We start from the raw sequence: 17,103 nt of genomic DNA, 5'->3' as shown, positions 1-17,103 counted from the left end.
TCTCAGCCCTGTCTCTGACATCTTTCAGGATTACCAAACCCAGATCAGCTCTTATAAACCCAGTCTCTATCCCACCCATCTGGGCTTCAGATACCTCAGGCTCAGCCATGCTGCAGTCCCAAGATCTCAATGCTGCTCCTACTGCAGAGAGACCACTAGGGATACACTCATGCAAAGGAGCAACTCCAAGATGGAGCAGCAAGACACGGGCCACCAGTACTCTCAGCAGGAAGATCCCAGGCTCCTCAAACCCACAGGCATCCCCGCTCTAGACCTGCAGTCCTGGTTGGAGTCCCCAGTCAGAGGACCTGTTGGCACCTGGGCCTCAGGCCCTGGCTGGTGTCCCCAAATGGGTGCAGCCACATGCAACCAAACCTGGAGTCTCCTCCAAAGCAGTCCTCTAGGCCATGGTAGCAGTGATAGTGGCAGTGGTTGTTGGAAGCTATCAAGTCAAAAGCAGTGGTGGCTACAGCTGCAACTGCTGCTGTGGGGACAGCATCACCAGGCGATATCTGGGGGTCAGCAGCAGTGTTGGCTTCAGTTGCATCTGGGGCAACGGTGTCTTCTGTGGAAGCAGTATCCAGAAAGAAAACCTCCAGGCAACCTCAGGCTGGCAGTAGCAGAATCAGAGGCAGCAGCAATGTCTGTAGTGGTACAGGTGGAAGTTGATTGACAGAAGATTTCCAGTTCAGCGGCAGAGACCCTGGAGGTAGCGATGGAAGTAGTGTCTGAGGTAACTGAGCCAACCAAGGCTGTGCCCAGAGAAGAGACCTTCTGGAATGGCAGCAGTGTCTGTGGGGCAGCAGCATCTGCGGCAGTGGCCCATCATCATCATCTTTTAAAGGCCTTCAAGTGTAAGTGATAAGAGCAGCTCCCTAGAGTATTGTGACCTACTTATATAATGATGTTTTTATTGTATTTCGAAAAATAGGAAAGAATCAATTTGCCCTAATATGCACTAATATTTTTCAGGAAGGAAAATTTTACTGGCCTATAATTATATTAGCTATCCATTAACAGGAATACAAAAGCAAAGATTGTATTTTATTACTCCATACATTAGCTCCTTCTCAGTTTAGTTGTGTAAATTCTGACTTTTACTTTATTTTAGACACATTGACTATAAGTGTCTTAATTTTTATAAACTATTTTTCATAGCTTAAATCAATTAGTCATTTAAATAATTTTCAAGTAAATAATTCTTGCAATATTTTGCTTTCTTGCTATGTTTCAAGATTGCCCACTGTGGTTCTCTTTATGGTTGATACCTGATTGTTTCTACAAAATTAAAATCACATTTCAGATTACTGACTTCTATCAGAGTAATGGGGTGCTCTATTCCTAGTACTTATTTCCTTGATTTAGTTATATAAACCTCCCAATACAACAGTTTGGAACTTTTTAAAAATCAAAAGTGCCTTTTGAACATTTGTAAAAATTATTGATCCTATTCCCAGACACAAGCATAAAGTTCCATTCTTACAAAATTATAAAAATAATTTCAAAGTTAAGGTTCAAAACCTTTGCTTTAATGACAATTTCCCATTCTAACTAAGTTATTCAAACATTATTACAAGTATACCACTCCATTTTTAGGTTGTACTTGTCTAGTAAAAAAACCTAACCAATTTGATAAATTTTCATCTTTAACTTTCTCATTTTTTCAACATAACTCACTCATTCATCATTCATCATTCATTTACTTTCTGCTGTTACATGCCTGATATTCTGTGACATACTGAGACTACAAAGGTAAGACTCAATCCTTACTATTGAGGAGTTTATACATAATCTTGGGAAGTCTATCTGTCTATCTATCTATCTATCAATCTATTTACAAATAATGTGTATGCAGTGTGACAAGGGCCATAATGAAGATATGTATAGTACACACAGAAGGGAAGAATGAGAAGCCTTCCTGGAGAAGATGGCCTGAAGCAATTGTTTAAGAATAACAATAAATTGTTAGGCTGAAATAAATTTGTTGGTGAGGTGGGAAAGAAAAAGATGAAGGAGATAATTGAATTAGGAAACAGAAATACAGATGGAGAGTATGAAGAAGTATTACATGTTTCAGAAATAACAGTAGAAATTTCAATAACACAAATATTCACTTAAAACTAAATAACATTAGAGTAAGTCTTCCTGAAAAAGTATGTATTGTATATTTACCTAATTCTTATATTCTCACCTACTATCCAGAATTGGAACATCCGTGTTGCTCTGTACATTATAAACTGCAATTGTACCATTGTGATAGCCAACTGCTAGCAGGTTAGGTGTTCCAATTGAAAAATCCACAGCAGTAACTCCATATGGACTCTGATAAATGCGTTCTGGCCACTGAATAAAGAAATAATTATATTTTAAACTTGTTTTCATAGACGATAGATAGTAAGGCAAGATATGAAAGTGGCTGAGACTAATCTGGTGGCAGTAGGGAGGTGAAAAAAAATCAGTTCACATTCAGTTACTCCTGTCTTCCTAACTCTATTATAGATAAAAATAAAATAGTTTTATTTTTATCAAAGTTGAATCAATCATACTTGATATCTTTAATAAATGTGTCACTGGATTCTATAATACTATAGTATTTTGGTATTCTTTCAGCAGGATTACTATGAGCATCACATATCTACCTTCTTATGGAAACAAATAATGGGTAACAAATCATCTAGCATATATTTCTATATTCCAGTATTTATTTTAGACCTGTGTGACCTATTATATCTAACATAGAAAAATACGCCAAAACATTCTAATTTGCTCTGCTGTACAAGTCCATCCAGTGTAATCTAAATTCTTTCCTCTTTCTAACCACACATGTGGAAAAGAAGACAAGTTACTGATAAATTCTCTGTGGATCCTTCCATATGTAGAACAATTTGCTTTTTTCTTTTATGCTATATAAACTTAGTATCCTGACAGATTGGGGTTATTTAGAAAAAACTAACCACTTTTTATATACTCTTTAAACACTTCTCTAATTTTCCACTCTGCATTTCAGTTGCTTTTTATTTATTTTGTACTGGGGATTGAATACAGGGTACTCTACTACAGAGCTACTGAGATACTCACATTTTCATTTTCTTATTTTGAGACAGAGTATTGCTAAATTGCTAAAACTGGCCTTAAACTTGCAATCTCCTGTCTCATCCTCCTGAATAAATGGGATTACAAATGTGTGCCACCTCTCCCAGTTTAGATTTCAGTTTGGAATTAAAACTAAAGTAACAGACTGACTAGGCCTTTTTAGAAAAACAGATTACCATGATTCTTACTTATTCTCTTTTAAAATTAATGACAATAAGAAAGTCAACTTATTTTATATCTATTGAGGATAGCAGAGGTCATGTGATAAAGACCGATTCATAATGTTAAGAAACAATCAAGTCTAAAAAGAAATGTTTAATTTTTAAAGAATTTTCATTTGTATATTCATTCTTCTTTATAATTAGCTGTGATTATATAATTAATACTGGTTCAATTCTGCATCATCAGATCTAATAGCATATATAAGATGCTCAATAAATACTTATTAAATGAATTCATGAATGAATTCCCTTTACCCTATATAATCAAAAACATATTTTAATTATTATAGAGATAAACCAATGAAAATGAAGAAAAAAAATCCTAACAAAATTTTCTGAAATTTATTTATTATATAAACTATAAACTTTATGAGAATTTTGTCAACATTTAAATAATTAAACATGATTATTATTTCTGTTTGGGTTACCATGGGATTCTTTATTGACCAGCAGCAAGCCAATCCTCTATTTTGCTCTCGAAATCCAAAGTGCCCATAGCCCACAGCCAAAAGGTCCTAAAAAACAAATAAAAAATAGATTTAAAATAAAAGAAGACAGGGTAGGAATGTAGCTTAGTGATAGAGCACTTGCCTAGATATGTGAGGCTCTGCGCTCAATACCTAGCCCAGCAAAAAATAAAAATAAAAATTAAAAATTACAAAAATATTTGGAAATATATAAAAATATCTATTAATTAACTATCTTAAACAATGCTGGCAAAACTTTTTGATTGCAGAAAAAATACCAGTAGAACATCTGTTTTCATCCTGTCCCTCCATTTTCCTAAGTAAATAAAATCAATCAGTATAATCCTCATTTTTGGGCTAAAGAATAAATATCTACAAAGAACTAATTGGTAAGTTCAGTGGTGCAATCAGTACTTAAAAGAACTCATTGCTAACAAGTTCTCTTACATATTGACATAATCTTCCCAAGACTGTTAAAGACATTTGTGTTAAAGGCAGATGCTATGGAATGAATGTTTCCCCCACAAAATTCATATATTGAAGCCTTAACTTCCAATAAAATTGACTTTGAAGATCGGGCTTTTTTGAAGGCATCAGAGCTCTGTCTTTTCCACGTAAGGATACACTGAGAAGGAGGTTGGAAGAGATTCACTGGGAATAAAATCAGCCAACACTCTGATCTTAGACTTCCAGACTACAGAACTGAGAGAAAATAAATTACTGTTGTTTAAGATGCATAGTTTATGGCATTTTGTTATGGCAGTCCAAGCTGACTAATATGGCAGGTCAGTTCAAAAATGCATATGTAAGTAAATATGGACAAAAGTCCAATGACTGACCAAACCCAGATAATCAGAATAACTTGATTTTTAAAATATTATATTTTCTGGTTACCACCCAACTTTAAAAACCAGTGTCATCTCTCCACAATTCCCTCTGCTTTAAGACTGTCTTCAGAATTACCCTTTCATCAGACATTAATAAACCCCTTGTCATCTCTTTGAGATTCTACATAGGCACTACTCTAAGAAGCATTCTCAGTACCAAAGAGACTCTCTTTCGTACTCCCACAGTATTATTTATTTTTTTTAACCAAAGCATATGGAAAAGTATTCTATGGGGCACACTCTATGTGTAACTCAATTACTGCTGCACCTTAACAGATTGCCAGCAGAGTGACTGTCTAATAAACTTCTGCAGAATAAATTAATAAATATTATATGCCATATAATGTACCATATCTAATATATTTCTTTTTAGTTTCATTCAAAACAATTTAATTTAATCCCAATAGCAATGAATTAATTTTTAAAATGCAAGATTATTCACTTACTGAAAATGTTTCATACATCTTTATTAAAGACTGCTATTATAGTAGTAAATCCCATTTATTTATAAGATGTCCCAAAATGTGGTTTTTTGAAGACAAATCTGTAGCAAGCCTACTTTATTTTATTAAAAATAATAAACATAATAAAATGATGTGTCATTTAGGTTTCAATACAAATAATTATACATAAATGACAACTATTACATTTGCACACATAACCTGATAAAATGTGTTAATGAAGTAATAAGACTAATTCTTCTTTTATTTTCAATTTGTTCATTTCAGTTACACATGACAGTAGAATGCATTTTCACATATCATACATACATGGAGTATATCTTCCCATTCCTGTGGTTGTACATGATGTGGAGTTACACTGTTCACGTATTCATATACAAACACATTCTGTTGTTTTTAATCCGCCCTTCCTTCCCACCATTCACCCCTGTCCAATCCAGTAACCCCCTTTCTTCCCTTCCTCACTGCCTATTATGAGTCAGCATCTGCATATCAGAGAGAACATTTGGCCTTAGCATGATAGTATCCAGTTACATCCATTTATTGGCAAATTCCATAATTTCATTGTTTTTTATGGTTGAGTAATATTTCATTGTGTATATATACCACATTTTCTTTATCCATTCATCTATTAAAGGGCACCTAGGTTGATTCCATAATTTAGCTATTGTGAATTGAGCTGCAATGAACACTGATGTGGCCACATGGCTACAGTATGCCGATTTTGAATCCTTTGAATATATGTCAAGGAGTGGGATAATTGTGTCAAATAGTGGTTTCATTCCAAGTTTTCTGAGCAATCTCCATACTGCTTTCTAGAGTGGTTTCACCAATTTGCATTCCCACCAGCAATATATGGGTGACCTTTTTTCACCACATCTTCACCAGCATTTATTGTTACTTGTATTCTTGATAATTGCCATTCTGATTGGGATGAAATGAAATCTCAGTGTCGTTTTAATTTGCATTTTTCTAATTGCTAGTGATGTTGAAAATCTTTTTCATATATTTGTGGACTGATTATATTTGTTCTACTGTGAAGTGCCTGTTCAGTTCTTTAGCCCATTTACTGATTGGGTTATTTGTTTTTTTGGTGTTAAGATTTTTGAGTTCTTCATGTATCCTGGAGATTAATACTCTACCTGAGGTGCAGGTGGCAAAGATTTTCTCCCATTGTGTAGGCTCTCTCTTCATGTCCTGATTGTTTCCTTTACTTGAAGAAACTTTTTAGTCTGACACCATTTCATTGATTCTTGATTTTATTTCTTGCACTTCAAGAGTCTTATTGAGGAAGTTGGTTCCTAAGCAGATATGATAGAGTTGGGCCTACTTTTTCTTCTAGAAGGCACAGGGTCTCTTTTCTAATGTGTAGGTCCATGAGGCATGTTGTTTTGTGCAGGGTGAGAAATAGAGGTCTAATTTCATTTTATTACAAATGTATTTCCAGATTTCCCAGCACCATTTGTTGAAGAGGCTATCTATTCTTCAATGCATATTTATGGACCCTTTGTTTAGTATGAGATAACTGTATTTATGTGGATTTCTCTCTGTGTTTTCTGTTCTGTACTATAGTCTTCATGTCTGTTTTAGTGCCAATACCATGCTGTTTTTGTTACTATATGTTTGTAGTATAATTTAAGGTCTGGTATTATAAAGCCTCCTACTTCACTTCTCTTGCAAAGCATAACTTTGGCTATTCTGGGCCTCTTATTTTCTCCAAATGAATTTCATGACTGTTTTTCTATTTCTATGAAAAACATCATCAGTACCTGAATAGGAATTGCTGTGAATTAGTATAGCACTTTTGGTAGTATGGCCATTTTATTTATTTTTTATTGGTTGTTCAAAACATTACAAAGCTCTTGACATATCATATTTCATACATTTGATTCAAGTGGGTTATGAACTCCCATCTTTACCCCGTACACAGATTGCAGAATCACATCGGTTACACATCCACGTTTTTACATATTGCCATACTAGTGACTGTTGTATTCTGCTATCTTTCCTATCCTCTACTATCCCCCCTCCCCTCCCCTCCCATCTTCTCTCTCTACCCCATCTACTGTAATTCATTTCTCTCCCTTGTTTTTTTTCCCTTTCCCCTCACATCCTCTTATATGTAATTTTGTATAACAATGAGGGTCTCCTTCCATTTCCATGCAATTTCCCTTCTCTCTCCCTTTCCCTCCCACCTCTCGTCCCTGTTTAATGTTAATCTTTTTCTCATGCTCTTCCTCCCTGCTCTGTTTTTAGTTGCTCTCCTTATATCAAAGATGACATTTGGCATTTGTTTTTTTAGGGATTGGCTAGCTTCACTTAGCATAATCTGCTCTAATGAGTATGGCCATTTTATCAATATTAATTCTGCCTAACCAAGAGCATGGGAGATATTTCCATCTTCTTAGGTCTTCTTCAATTTCTTTCTTTAGCATTCTCTAGTTTTCATTGTAGAGGTCTTATACCTCTTTTGTAATTTTGATTCCCAAATATTTTATTTTCTTTCAGGCTATTGTCAATGGACTAGTTTTCCTAATTTCTTTTTCAGTAGATTCATCATTGATGTATAGGAAAGCAATTCATTTATGGATGTGAATTTTATATCCTGCTACTTTGCTAAATTAATTTATGAGATCTATAAGTTTTCTGGGGCAATTTTTTTTAGGGGGGAGTTGTTCTAAAAATAAGCATGTTGTCACTAAATAGGGATAGTTTAACTCTTCTTTTCCTATTTGTATCCCTTTTATTTCTTCTCTCTAATTGCTCTGGTTAGAGTTTCAAGGAATATATTGAGTAGAAGTTGTGAAAGAGGGCATCCCTGCCTTGTTTCAGTTTTTAGAGGGAACACTTTCAATTTTTCTCCATTTAGAATGACATTTGCTTTGTTTTACCATATATAGCTTTTACAATGTTGAGATATGTTCCTACTATTCCTAATTTTTCTAGTGTTTTGAAAACAAGTGGATGCTGTATATTGTCCAATGCTTTTTTCAGCATCTATTAAGAAAATCATGTGATTCTTGTCTTTTAAGTCTATTGATGTGATGAATTACATTCATTGATTTCTGTATGTTGAACCAACTTTTCATCCCTTGGATGAACCCCACTTGATCATGGTGCACTATCTTTTAAATATGTTTTTGTATAAAATTTATCAGTATTTTATTAAGAATTTTCGCATCTATGTTCACCATGGATACTGATGTGAAGTTATTTATCCTTGATGTGTCTTTGTCTGGTTTTGGTATTAGGGGGCTTCATAGAATGAGTTGGGAAAGGTTCCCTCCTTTTCTATTTCATAGAATAATTTGAGGAATGTTGGTGTACATTCTTCTTTGAAGGTCTGGTAGAACTCAGTTGAGAATCCATGTGGTCCTGGGATTTTCATTGTTGGTAGACTTTTGATGATGTCTTCAATTTCATTGCTTGCAATTTATCTGTTTAGATGTTCGATGTTCTCCTGATTCAATTTGGGTAGGTCACATGTCTACAGAAATTTGTCAATGTCTCCAAGTTCTTATATTTTATTAGAATTTAAGTTTTCAAAACAAGTTCTGAATGTAGTCTGTATTTCAGTAGTGTCTGTTGTGTTATTTCCTTTTGTATCACAAATTTTAGTAATCTGAGTTTTCTATTTCTCTTTGTTAGCTTGGCTAAGGGTTTATTAATTTTATTCATTTTTTCAAAGAACAAACTTTTTGTTTTGTCTATTTTTTGGATTTTTTTGTTTTAATTTCATTGATTTCAGGTGTAGTTTTCATTACTTCCTGTCTTCTACTGCTTCTGGTATTTATTTGTTCTTCTTTTTCTACAGCTTCGAGATGTAATGTTAGGTTATTTATTTGTTGACTTTCTATTCTTTTAATGAATGAGCTCAATGCAATCAATTTTCTTCTTAGTATTGCCTTCATAGTGTTCCAGATTTTTGATATATTATATCACTATTCTCACCTCTAAGTATTTTTTAAATTTCATCCCTGATTTCTTCACATTTCCACTGGTCATTTAATAGTGTATTATTTAGTTTCCAGTTGTTAAGAGTAACTTTTATTTCTTATTTTATCATTCATTTCTAATTTCATTCCCTTATGATCTGACAAAATGCAGGTATTATCTCTATTTTGTTGCATTTGCTAAGAGTTGCTTTGGGACCTAAAGTATGATCTGTTTTAGAGAAGGATCTGTGTACTGCTGAGAAGAAAGTGTATTTGATTGTTGATGTATGAACTATTCTATGTTATGTCTATATAAATTATTGATTGTATTTTTTGGGGGGGGGTACAGGGATAGAACAATTGAGGGACACTTGCCCAGTGAGCCACATTCCCACACCCTATTTTATATTTTATTTAGAGACATAGTCTCACTGAGTTGCTTAGTGTCTTGCTTTTGCTGAGGCTGGCTTTGAACTTGAGATCCTCCTGTCTCAGCCTCCCGGCTGCTGGAATTAAAGGCATGTGCCAACATACCCAGCATTGATTGTATTTTTTAGTTCTATAGTTTCTTTGTTTAGTTCGTGTTTGAAGGATCTATCCAGTGGTGAGCGAGGCGTATTGAAGTCACCCAGTATTTATGTGTTGTGATTTGTTTGATTCTTGAAATAGTGAAGGGTTTCTTTGATGTATATAGATGCTCCATTATTTGGGGCATAAATATTTAATATTGTTATGTCTTGTTGATGTAGAATTCCCTTGAACAGTATGAAATGTTCTTGTCAATCTTCAAATGTCCTTCTTCAAGCCAATTAACTTTGGTTTGATATCCACTTTATGAGGACAGAAATCCTTGATGTGAATAAGATCCATATGAATGATAGGATTTTTCCCATCCTTTTACCTTAAGTCTGTGGATGCTTTGAATACAAGTTGAGTCTTTTGTAGACAGCATATTGCTCATTTTTTTTTAAAATCCAATCTTCACTCCATGTCTTTGATCAGCATTTAGGCCACTTACATTCAATGTTATTATTGAGAAATAATTTTTATTCCCTGTTATTTTGATTTATTTCTGATTTTTAATTTGAATTAGTTTGTCCTTCGACTATTCTTCTAGAATAGTTCCTCCCAATGCTGGTTTCCCCTTTTTTCATTTCTTCTTCATGAAATATCTTATTGAGTATGTTTTGTACTGCAGGGTTTCCAGTTCTGAATTCAATTTTAACTAACTCTTGTTCATTATGGAAGGTTTTATTTCATCATTAATTCCAAAACTTAGTTTTGCTGAGTATAATATTCTTGGCTGGCTTCCACGTTCTCCCAGACCTTGATATGTTATTCCAAGACTTCCTATCTTTGAGGGTCTGGGTTTAAAGATCAGTTGAGATCCAGACTGATTTCCCTCTAAATGTGACCTGTCATTTTTCTCTGGCAGCATTTAAAATTCTATCCTTATTCTGTATGTTAGGTATTTTCAAAGTAATGTGCCTTGGTGTGGGTCTGTATATTTGTATATTTGGGGTCATGTAAGCTTTCTGTATTTGATTTTCCATTTCATTCTTTAGATTTGGAAAATTTTTTGGTCTTATTTCAATGAAAAGATTGTACATTCCTTTTGTTTTTTTATCTCTGAGCTTTCCTCTATCCCAATTAATCTTAAATTTGGTCTTTTCAGTTTATTCCATATTACTTGGAGTTTTAATTTGGTTTATCGATTCCTTCATTTCAAAGATTTCTGTTTTTTTTCTCCAGAATGTCTCTTTCTTGAAGTGATCTTTCACTTCTAGTATTTTCTCTCTAATTTCACTCCTTATACCATCCTTTCTTTCACGTATCAGTTTAACTATGTAGATTCTAAACTCCCTCTCTGACATTTCTTCCACTGTGGTGCCAATGAATTCTGTTATTGGAGTATATTGGTTTGTTTGGGGCAATTTATTCCCTTGCTTTTTCATCTAACAGTATGAATCTAAGGCAGTAGAGTTTTTAACCCTGTGGATTAGAATGTCACTGAAGGTTTCCAGTACCTCACTGTTTAGGGGGAGTCAAATAACAGCAATAACCAATTCAAACAATATACTGCATTAAATCAAATAGTTCCTACTATGACATCCACAATGTTAATTATAATAATAAACAAATGATATGATCAGTTATTGCCTACAATAAAACAGCAAGTTTGCAAAATGGTTTACAATTTCAAATGTTGGACAGGGAGAGAAGAGGAGTGATATATAGGATGTGATGATTATGAGGGAGGAGAGAAAATAGAAGTAAAAAGATTAAAGAAAGAATGAAAGAGAATAACAGATTGGCTGATAGTGGAAGAAAAGGAGAAAAAGAATCAAGGAAAACACATAAGAGAAAAATATAAAGTGAAGTGTTAAAAATTAAAAATAAATCAAAATAACAGAATGTGAAACAAAACTAAGACATTACTAATCAAATATCCTAGTCCCCCAAAAATTCATTCATGAAAAATAACTGGCTTCAAAAATGCTAGAAATGAGAAAAAAAAATCAAGTATGAGTATGCATAAATATTCATGAAGCATTAAAGCCACAATTGAAAAGAGAAAAAGAATTTTTAAAAAATTCTTGATTATTAAAAAAGAACAAAATCATGTCATTTGCAGGTAAATGGATGACAATGGAGAAGATAAGCTAAGTGAAGTTAGCCAATTCCCCCAAAACAAATGCCAAATGTTTTCTCTGATATAAGGAGGTTGACTCATAGTGGAGTAGGGAGGGAGAGCATGGGAGGATTAGATTAATTCTAGATAGGGAAGAGGGGTGGAAGGGAAACAGAGGGGGCAGGAAATTAGCAAGGATGGTGCAATGTGATGGACATCATTATACAAAGTACATGTATGAAGACTTGAATTGGATGTCAACATACTTTGTGTTCAAACAGAGATATGAAAAATTGTGGTATATATGTGTATTAAGAATTGTAATGCAAAAAAGTACATGTTCAAAGGCATAAATTGGCGTGAACATACTTTATATATAGAGATATGAAAAACTGTGCTTTATATGTGTAATAAGAATTGTAATACATTCTACTGCTGTCGTGTATTTATATATAAAAAAATAAAATCAATAAAAAATCTTGATGAAAAGTTAAAGAATTTTCAGCTTCTTTTCTTAGCGGGGTATGGTGGGGTCTTCTGGAGCATGATACTTCACCCTGGGGACTGTTGGAGTGAGAGAGGTAAACCCATAGATGGAATTCCTGGAGGCAGGGTTTAGGCTTAGGTGGGCTCCAGGTTCTTCGCTGAATGCCAATTGGTCTGGATAGTTTAAATCAGTGCACCTCCAGTGCCCAGGACTTGCTGGTCCCTGTCGAAAGACTGGATCCCAGGGATCTCCCTAGGTTTCACTCATGTCATGGAGGAGCTAATTCTGAATTCCTTATATCACCCGTGGACCCCTTGTTTCCTGGTCTTGGGTTCAGTCTTCAAACTCAATTTATCCTGCCTCCACCTTTCCAATTCCTGGCCAGATATGTCTCTCCAAGAAGGTCCTACAAACCATCAGATTGGAGGGGTAGGGATAGAGCCAGGTGGATTTCCACAACCATTTGTCCTCTATATAAACCTCTCTCCATGTCTGATTTTCTCCTGGTAAGTTAAGCACACTCTTTGTTGTGTAATGTTTGCTTACTGGACCTGTATTTCAGGCGAAACTCAGGTTTGCAAGAAATTGGCTCTTTTAGTTGCCAGTATCCATGCATGTGCTGCAAAATTATTCCTTCCTTTGTCCTCTGCATGCCGTGTGGAGAGATGGTGGTTTCTTTCCCCCACAACGATATTGTGCACTGCGCCTTTCAGTTTAAGACAATTTCCTTGATCTCTAAATGCTCCATACCTAGACATGCCTCAGGTCTCCTAAAAGTGCAGGTTCCTATAATTGCCTTATCCCTCCACTTTGCTCATGGAGGGACCACTGTGGATAATGCTTGCTGCTTGGTCATGGCAGTGGCTGAGCTGCTGGGGATTTCTTCCTTATTTTATTATATCCAACCTCTTGAGTCCCCGATCTGCTTTGAATGTCTAGTTTTAAATTCCAGTGAAGTCCACCACCCGGCTTTTTTTGTTCACCCACCTTGATGAGAAGCTGCCTTTCTGCTTTTTTGGTTTCACATCATGGAACACCTAGGAATGCGAACTCCTTTATTCCGCTATCTTGAAAACCACCATAAGGCACAATTCAGGATAGCTAACTGTGGAATCAACCTAGTGCCCTTCAATAGATGAATAGATTAAAAAAAAATGTGGCATATATAGACAATAGAGTATTAATCAGCAATAAAAGAGAATAAAATCATGGCATTTGCAGGTAAATGGATAGAGTTGGAAGAGATAATGCTAAGTGAAGTTAGCCAAAAAACCAAATGCTAAATGTTTTCTCTGATATAAGGAGAATGATTCATAGTGGGGTAGGGAGAGGAAGCATGGGGAGGAATAGATGAACTCTAGATAGGGCAGAGGGGTGGGAGGGGAAAAGAGGGGGCATGGGGTTAGAAATGATAGTAAAATGTGATGGACATTATTATCCAAAGTACATCGATGAAGACATGAATTAATGTCAATATACTTTGTATACAACCAGAGATATGAAAAATTGTGCTCTATATGTGTAATAAGAATTGTAATGCATTCTACTGTCATATATAAATAAACAAATTAATTAAAAAAAGCAAACCATCATAAGGCTAATTCTTAAATATATGTAATACAATGTAATTCTAAAAAAAATAGTTTTGACCACTTTAAAAACACACTATTTATCTCAAAGATAGTGTTATTCTCCAAAAGGTTTCTGAAATTGCTAAATTCCAAAATTTAGATTTAGAAATGGGAAATGTCTTCAGAATAAGTTTATAAACTCCAGGAGGAAATTGGCTTTGTTATTCTATAATTATTTCTTCTTTACAAGCAAACATACCATTTCTGAGCTTGATTCAGCTTTTTATTTGTTTGTATTAAAAGGATTTTTGGCAGTGCAATAGTTAAGGGTGAGAACTTGGTGCCAGGTTATCTGTTTAGATTGACTGTTTCATTTAATAGTTGTGATCATTGGGGTAAGTTATTTAAACTTTTTGTATCAGTTTCCTCATCAACATAATGAAGAAAACAATAATACCTAAAAGTGTTAACACAGGTATAACACAACACTGTCTGGTTTATACTGTTTAAGTGTTTGCTAATATTAGTAGTAATAGCATTTAAAGGAATCTCAAAATTATTTTGCCTATTTGCAGAGTCATTGGATTGAAGTATATACTTCTAAATATGACTGAGGAGAATCTGAATTTTGTTACATGAGTTTTGGTATATGTTAAAATTAATCAACCATATGTTACTTTCTGGCATGTGTCTTAGTATCTGAAATGAATTGAGAATACCATGTCCCAAGTACATGTCCTAAAATAAAAATGATAATGTTTTATATATATGTATGTGTACACACACACACACACACACACACACACGATCTTGTAACTGTTTTATTTTCCCTTTTCGAAATATGAAGTAGTTTTAGGGACATTCTAAAATTGGGGATTAATTTTAATTAATTGCCTCATAGAGGAAAAAAGTCTTCATTACTAGAATTTGACAGTTGTCCTTAAATCCTAGAGATGGAATTATTAAAATATTTGATAACTTACTGTATTTGTTTTATTCCAGGCAAGGCTGCTTATGTTAAGGCCTTTGGTTAAGTCACAGGAAAAAGACCAAAGTCGTTCCAAATTGGCTGGTTCTCCAACTATTTCTTCTATTTCTTCCTCCTCCTCCTTAACTTCTTCCTCTACTTCTTCAAGTTTTTCACCTTCTAAAACCTCTTTAGGCTCTTCAGGTTCAAGTTCTAAAATAAAATAGAAACCTCATTGTATTCTATACCTTTAGGGGGCCTTCCAAAGTCTCCAAACAGGATATCTATCTGCCACTTAGAATTTAAGCACCATAGATCTACTAGATCATATGACCAAAGTGATAGGGTACTTTGAATAGTAGCCTGGATCTGTTGCAGTCTCCGGTTGTTCTGGGTCCTACTGAAAACTAGCAGTTTTATTGACCACTCAGTAAATGGGCCAGGCTAGAACATCCAGATTAGGAATACACTGCCTCCATTGTGCCTCCTGCTTTTCTTTTTGGTTGGAAAGGGACCAGGTGCAAAAACTTCACCTTAGAAGGTATAGCTCAACTTATCCCACCCCAAGGGATTCCTAGAAATTCCACTGAGATAAAAGTTACCTTTTTCTATCAAATTTATTTCCCACTCTGTGATGTGCAAATATCTCACCATAGGTTTAATACTTGTTTACTAGGTCCAACTAGTATAATATTATCAATGAAATGGACCAGTCTTGTGAAAGTGAAAGACTGGTTGAAGAACTGAAGAACTGATATATCATGGAGATAAGATAATAAAGGTATATAGCTTCCAACATTTTTTATTTTGTCACAGAAATTGAAAAGAGAAAAAGGAGCATTGCCGTATCAATAGTTATACATGATATATGAAGGAGACATATTAGTTTACTCAGACTATGAAGTTCTATCTGGAGTGCCAGTTGCCCTTGGAGTTACCACCTAGGTTAAGTTGATAATAATTTACTGTGATTCTCCAAGATTCATGTTTTCTACATAAGCCAAATGCGTGAGTCAAATGAGAGATATGGTGGGAACCCACATCCCTGCATATCTCAAGTCTTTTGCAGTAGCTCTAACCTCTACAATCACTCCGGGAACGTTTCATTGCTTTTGGTTTACTATCATTACCATCCAAACTTTGTAGCCTACATTACGGTTCATTCTTGGAGTTATATATTCTATGAATCTTGACAAATGTATAATGACATTTATCCTCCATTATAGTATCATACTGAACAGTTTCACTGCTCTAAAGGTTTTCTATGCTCTACTTTCACCCTTTCCTGCCCCCTTACCCCTGGCAAGCATTAATCTTTTCACTCATTCCATAATTTTGCCTTTTCTCAATGTAATGCAGTTGGAATCATGCAGTTCATGGCCTTTTCAGATTGACTTCATTTGCATTTAAGTTTCCTCCATGTCTTTCATAGCTTGATAATCTATCACTGAATAGTATTCCAATATCTGAATGTACCACAGTATATTTTTCCATTTATTCCTGAAGGACATCCTTGATTGCTTCCAAGTTTTGGCAATTATGAATAAAGCTCCTATAAACATCCAAGTTCAGGTTTTATATGCAAACAAACATTTTAAGTCATTTGCATAAATACCAAGGAGAAATAGTTAGATTGTATGGTAAGAATATTCCACCAGCAATGAATGAGAGTTCTTCCACACCTTCAACATCATTTTGTATTGTCAGTGTTTTGAGTTTGGCCATTCTAGTAGGTGTGTAGTGGTTTCTCATTTTTGTTTTAATTTGCAATTCCCTAATGACATATTTTATATGCACAATTGCCATATGTGTATCTTCTTTGGTTAAATGTCTCTTCAAATCTTTTATTTATTTTTAAATCATGTTTTTTATTCCCTGATTGTTGGGCTCTAATAAATTTTCCTATATTTTGCACAATTGTCACTTACCAGCTATGTTTTTTTTTCCCCCCACATTTTATTTGTGCTACTATAGTTGTACATAATGGTGGGATCTGTCTACACATTTGTACATGCATTATATAATTTGGCCAATATCTTTCTTCAGCTATACTTCTTCCCCTCAGCTATGTCTTTTGCACATATTTTCTTCGGTGATTTGTTTTCTTATTTTCTTAATGGTATATTTCACAGAATAGAGGTTATTAATTTTTACAAGGTCCAGCTTATCAACTATTCCTTTGAGTTGTTTGTTTCTTTGATGTTTTATTTAAAAAATCATTTCATTTGGGCATGGTGGTACATGCCTGTAATCCCAGTGACTCAAGAGGCTGAAGCAGGAGAAACTGAAGTTCAAGGCCAGCCTCAACAACTTAGCAGAGACCTTGTCTTAAAAAAAAAATAAAGAATAAAAAGAAAGAGATGATGAGACAAGTAGCAATAT

General features: G+C 34.5%; 1 protein-coding gene across 3 annotated transcripts in view; it reads right to left on the bottom strand.

The window, feature by feature from the left end:
• The window catches only part of Dnai4 (dynein axonemal intermediate chain 4), a 111,200-nt gene that overhangs the window by 29,617 nt on the left and 64,480 nt on the right, over positions 1–17,103 (bottom strand). For all 3 annotated transcript variants that reach the window (XR_007351957.1, XM_048815179.1, XM_048815178.1), the window contains 3 exons: positions 14,738–14,934; positions 3,743–3,829; positions 2,192–2,343 (listed from right to left, as the gene is read on the bottom strand). Coding sequence is in view for 2 of the 3 variants with exons in the window: in XM_048815179.1 (XP_048671136.1) it covers positions 2,192–2,343; positions 3,743–3,829; positions 14,738–14,934 (436 nt within the window). In the remaining variant the exon portion in view is untranslated. The remainder of the gene's footprint in view (positions 1–2,191; positions 2,344–3,742; positions 3,830–14,737; positions 14,935–17,103) is intronic.

Source organism: Marmota marmota, unplaced genomic scaffold (genome assembly GCF_001458135.2).
Source record: "Marmota marmota marmota unplaced genomic scaffold, marMar, whole genome shotgun sequence".
In the NCBI taxonomy this organism is placed as follows: Eukaryota; Metazoa; Chordata; class Mammalia; order Rodentia; family Sciuridae; genus Marmota; species Marmota marmota.
Note: the sequence above shows the minus strand (reverse complement) of the source record. Positions and strands in the feature narration are given on the sequence as shown.